The sequence below is a fragment of the Tarenaya hassleriana genome, unplaced genomic scaffold, assembly GCF_000463585.1.
Source record: "Tarenaya hassleriana unplaced genomic scaffold, ASM46358v1 Cleome42, whole genome shotgun sequence".
NCBI lineage: Eukaryota > Viridiplantae > Streptophyta > Magnoliopsida > Brassicales > Cleomaceae > Tarenaya > Tarenaya hassleriana.
Window position 1 is genome coordinate 473,274 of NW_010966986.1, and position 5,720 is coordinate 478,993.

The 5,720-nt window shown below is 35.2% G+C and overlaps 1 protein-coding gene across 2 annotated transcripts; it reads left to right on the forward strand.

Moving 5' to 3' along the window:
- The first annotated feature begins 1,925 nt into the window (after nt 1-1,925).
- LOC104825057 lies at nt 1,926-4,553 on the forward strand. 2 transcript variants are annotated; one of them, XM_010557308.1, is made up of 4 exons: nt 1,926-2,630; nt 3,282-3,519; nt 3,861-3,966; nt 4,054-4,553. In XM_010557308.1, the coding sequence occupies exons 1-4, from the start codon at nt 2,200-2,202 to the stop codon at nt 4,335-4,337; spliced, it is 1,059 nt and encodes a 352-aa protein (XP_010555610.1). In that variant the 5' UTR covers nt 1,926-2,199; the 3' UTR covers nt 4,338-4,553. The 2 variants fall into 2 exon arrangements, with proteins under 2 accessions (XP_010555610.1, XP_010555612.1); XM_010557310.1 differs by having other exon boundaries at nt 1,930-2,630; nt 4,057-4,553.
- The last annotated feature ends 1,167 nt before the right edge of the window (nt 4,554-5,720 follow it).

Below are 5,720 nucleotides of genomic sequence, written 5' to 3' on the forward strand. Positions count from 1 at the left end.
TATATATATATATATATATATATATTTCCGACTTTTTCAGATATCATCGTCCAACCAAACGATTAAGGCACAAAATAATGTTTTTTTTTCTGAATAAAATCGTTTTCTAAATTACATAACATTTTTTTAAATTAGTATTATTTCATTTTTCAAATGGCTTGATCTTCAATCACTTTCAAAGCATATTCCACATGTTCGATCTTTGTCCGAAAACTAAAGAACGCGTCCGTTATTATTTATTTATATATATATATATATATCGTTTTTTTTAGAAAAGGCAAGAAATGGGAGTTGGAGGGAGTTTGGTTAGATACGGTAGACATCATATCATAGAATCATTGTGATCAAATTATATATACGATGTCATTATATCACAAATCCAATTTCTTGATATCTCTCTATATAGTTTTCTCATTGCAAAGCCTTGTAATGAGCAAGTAGCAACAACGAGAGTAAAGGTGATCATTTGCATATTCGACTAATAAAAGTAAAACAAAAACAAAAAATCCAATATCTTAAATTCAATTTCGATATAAAAATCGATTGCGTATAATTTTTCCAAAATTAACAATTCAAATCCGAACCATACAAAAACAGAAAAAAACCTGATTTTATGAAAAATAAGATTCTTATCAATAAAAAAAACTCAGAATATATAAATAAATAAAACCTGAAAAATGGCTGACGGGTCGGGTTGTCTTATTGGGAAAACTCAGAATGAAATTGAGATATCTACCAAATTAGGACAGATCGGGTTACCCTTTGGTCATATTTGGGCTATACGGGCCGGATTATTGTAATGGGCTTGAACCATGGCCCATCTGAATATTTAAAGCATATCCTCATTCGAGGCTTTTTAGACAGTATGTGACATCACATTTTTCTTGAATTTCAAAAATATTTTTTATGCACTGTAATTGAATAACGCATTCCAATTTCAGTTTCAACTAATTTTCAATGTGAAACTATAATTATTTTTTATTTCTTTATTTTTTAAAAGTTTTACAATGCAAAAAATGTTCCTCTTTATTAATTTATTTTCTTACTAACTACCATACTTTAATTCAACTTTTATATCCATGAAAATGATTCGAAGGGCGGAATATGAATGCCACGTCATACAAATCTATTTATAACGACATTTAATTATATAGCTTAATTACAAGCAAAACCATAAATTCCAAAGAGGATGCCCACACGCCACCGGTTTTTTTTCCCACTTACCTAGCTTTAGTAATGTATTATATTTTAATATTAATCAAATCGACAACCATTGATTAGTAAATTCGAATGAATGGACACAAAGCAAAAAGTCAAAGAATACTATATATTAAATAAAAAAGGTATTGAATTGTTAGAATTATCGTTATTATCTCTATATATACAAGTTTTGAAGAAATTATACATAAAAAAAATAAATAACGTGTATTGTTAATATAATACTATGAAATTATTTATTTTTTATATAGATAATAAAAATTGAAACAAAGGTTATGTGTTAAAACCTTATATTTGATAAATTATAAGTGGTGATGATGGGCGGACATATTTACATATTTTATTAAGTAAAGGTACGTATTTATAATTTTTTTGCACAATTAATTTTAGTAAACTGTTTTATTCTTTTGGTAGATATTTTTGTATCAAATGAAAATAAAAAGTGTTAATATTCTTTGGCTAAATATATTTCATTAAAATGTATAGTGATAGAAAATTATTTAATATGATTTCAACTCTAATCAGTTAGTTATATGCATAAAAAAGGAAACAAGAAGAAAGAAAGAAAACCTTAAGCTACAAAGGCAGTGTTCGTTTTATTTTATGTTATTATTCATAGTTCATATATAGATTTGATAAATCGCAAATGGGTTTTCTTTGGATCATATTATTTTTCGAATTTTAAACATTAAAAAAATAAGGAGAAGTAATGGATAAGTGTGTCGAGAAGAAGAATGAGGAGGAGGAACAAAAGGAAAGCAAAATCTTCCAAAATTCCAGAGACATTGCAATTTTTTGAATTTATCCATTCTCTGCCCTCGAAAGCATCAAAGTTTCCAGAATCCTAAAAAAGTTAAAGATGGCGAAATCTGTCAGACCCCATTAGTGCTTCCAATTGACGTTTTAGACAAGAAGCAGACCAAGACAACCACCGAGTAAGCGTTACCTGTTCGAGTATCAGAACAGCGGTTACATCACTCGATGTTCGGTGGAGGAAGAGGACCGATGGGCGGCGGCAGAGGTATGCTACGCGCCGCCGGAAGAGCCATGACGAGGACCGGCGTCGCCAACGGCGGGATTCAAGAGCCCTTCTCTTCTTCATCTTCGTCTGCAAACGCAGGTGCTTCGAACGGCTCCCATGGCGGATGTGTTGGTTCAGCTTCCAGGAAACCCCAGAAGCCGAGTTCTTCTTCTGGGTCGAACAATCTGGCGATTGCAGTATCTGGGTCGCCGTTGAATTTTCCGGTGGCTGCGAATCCCGGTCGGAGCGGTGGCGGTGCTTTTGCCCGTGTGAGTTCTGGAGTTTATGATGATTTCGAGTGGGTATCTGAAGAAGGAAGTGACGAGGAGTTTGTCTTTGGTTGTGTTCCTTCACTCGATGAAGTCCAAGACGCTGTTTGTGCTCTCCAACAGTAACTTCTCATATCCATGTCTCTAAGCTTTTGTTTCATGAATCCGTATATACGCATGTTTGTTCGCAGTGTTGAGATTTGGGGCTTTTTGATTCCTTGGAATTGTGGAGCTGATTAATCTCACATATGTCTACTGATGGTTTAGAATCACGTGGATAATCTTTGGTTGGTTGATGTTAGAGAGTCAACCAAATTTAGATTGGGAACGCTGATAAGAACTGTAGAGTTGTCCTTACTTCGTTGCATGTCTCAAAATTGTGCTTTTTCTTTTGGGGGACAGCCACTTTTTCTGATTGTGATGGAGTGTTGTTGTCTTGTCTTGACTTGATGAAAACCTTGAACTTGAACTGAAGAAGGAACTCTAAAACTCTACTTCTTGTATTTGCTTTGGCTTTTTCCTTCCTTGACGGTCCTCATGTTAATTAATGGAACACTAATGATTGCAGTACTAGGAACATGGCTCTGTTCTGTGAAGATCCAAATCCCTAAACCTTTCTTCTTGTTTGCTGGTTCTTCTCTTTTTGGTTTGTGATATTCTTTTGTCACTTTGTAAACCTCCTTTCCTGTTTATGTGAGAATGAGTTCATGCACAATTAATGGCTGCCACTACCATTGATTCTTTTTCTTTTTCTTTTTGTTCTATTTTGAAAGGGTTTTCGATGGTAGTCCCCACCCTCATCTTGTTAGAGACAAATTCGAGTGCAACGATAACGAAACCAGCCGAATCACGAGCTCCAATGGCATGTTTCACTCTGCTTCTTCATCTGGATCAGATCTTGACTGGTTGGAGCCTTCAATGCAGCTTTGCCATGCAAGAACCCTGCAGTCTCATGGTTATGACCACGTTTACAATGCCTTTCATCTGCTGCAAACTGAACCATCCGTCCAGGTTATATATATATATACCCTAACTCAAGTTTGTTAATTTAGTTGAATCTTGAAAAGAAGCGATGCCCGGAAAGAAATTTTTTTTTTGGCTAGTTTCGTGTTGAACTTGTTGAAGCTCTGGATCCTTCGATGCAGTGAGTTTTCACTGACAGTTTTCGCTTGTGCTTGTGGGGGCATTGTATCATAAGATCTAAGCCATGCTATAGGTTTGATCGACGAATCTTTAGATACCGTGTGGGTTTTTTTGTTACGATCAGAGGGGTAATCTTCGAACAAAACTCCAAGCTGGTTACTTCTTTAGATTAGGATGCATAACTCAATAGCTTCTGACATATTATGCAGAGAATGGTGGTGTCTTTGTCATCTGACAAAGCTGTTTGGGATGCTGTCATGAACAACGAAGTGGTACAAGAGATCAGGGAGTTGTACAACACGGGCATAAGTCGAGGTATTATAAGACCGACACAATCTAAACCTCTGTTTCGAAACTTTCATACCCGAAATTCCCAGTGTGGACATTGCTTCTTGTTCAAAGCAGGGAATGATGAGTTGAGCTCAGACGACACTCCCGGGGAAGACAATCCAGCAACTGATTTCATAAGGTGGGTATTTGACAACACAAAGGCGAAAGCCATGGAAGTGTTTGAGAAGATATTAAAGCTTGCAACCGAGTTCTTCATCAAGAAACCCGATGAATCTAGCAACGGAAAAGACATCAGAGCAAACGCTTGGCTTGAAGAAAAGCTAAGGACATCGGTCCTTCTCTCCGTCGTGGTCCTGCTGGTCGTGATCGTGTCTCGAGCCAGTCACAGGGCTTGATGGATCCAATCCGACGACATGACACAGATGCTTTCTTTGTTCCCTATGAAGTGCATTCAGTCTTTGCTTGTTCACCCTTTCTTGCAAAACATGTTTGTAGACTCTTGGTTTGTCTTTTTTTCTGACATTAAACACTTGGGTTCTGGTTGTTTTCATCTTTCTTGTAAAACATGTTTGTAGAATCTTGGTTTTTGTACTTTGATGTTTGGCATCCCATACAGCTCCCTGGTTGACTTTTGTCTGAAAACACTTGGATTCCGGATTCAAGAACAACAAGAGATTGAGTCGCTACAAAACAGAAGAAGTGTTTTTGTTTTTTAAATATAAAAACAAATATGAGATTTAAAAAAACAAATAGGGAATAAAAAATGATATGTGACATACCGTCTTATCTGAATTCGAAGCTTATTGTATAAAATAAATCATAAACCTTGGTGGCTCTTTATTTGAAGCTTATTATATAAACAAAAATATGGGTTCAATTCCGAGCCTCTCAATTTCTATAAGCTTTTTAGATTTTGCCATTTCTACACGCTTTCCAACCCATGAAGGAAACGTACGTACACATATTACATAGAAGATTCAAAACATATAATTATGAGTACATTCACCTACAAAAAAATACCCAAACAAAAATATAATTAAATGGGAGGATTTTTTTTCAGAGTGTATATATATCTGCATTCAAGAAATATATATGAAATCGCTACAAGAATTTATTAAAGATGAAAATGAGCAAACCCTCATGTACGGATTTGATAGTACTGTGAATCCATTAAACTAAACATAAAATATTTAGAACAAATAAGAGGAAATAGAGACATTAATTAGGTTAAAGAGTTTATTATATATTAATGTCATGGTTGTGAGCAAAAGAAGAAGCACGTGCATAAGGGTTTGCCCATGGTGGAGTCGCACGTGCTCTGGGTCGACGGTCCATGCTTGGCCTTGCATTTTTGGTCGCATTCGTTGCCGTTAGTACAGATGCCTAATCCGTCCAAGCACACTTCTTCTGCATCCGCTCCTGCAATATATATATATATATATATATATATATTGTAACAATTTATCCCAAACTCACATAATATAATTAATATATAACAAAGTGAGAAAAAACAAAATATTTTGATTGTATACACTTACATATATATGGACTATATATATATATATAGAGAGAGAGAGAGGGAGGGAGAGAGAGAGAGACCAGAGGCAGCATGAATGACGATGATGGTGATGATAAACGAAGCAACGAGTCTTGAGGCCATATCCAACAAGAGAGAGAGAGAGAGAGAGGGTTTTGAGTTATGAAGAAGAAGGCTATGGCATTGGCCTTTATATATATATATATATATATATATATATATATATGAGTGGCAAAAGAGA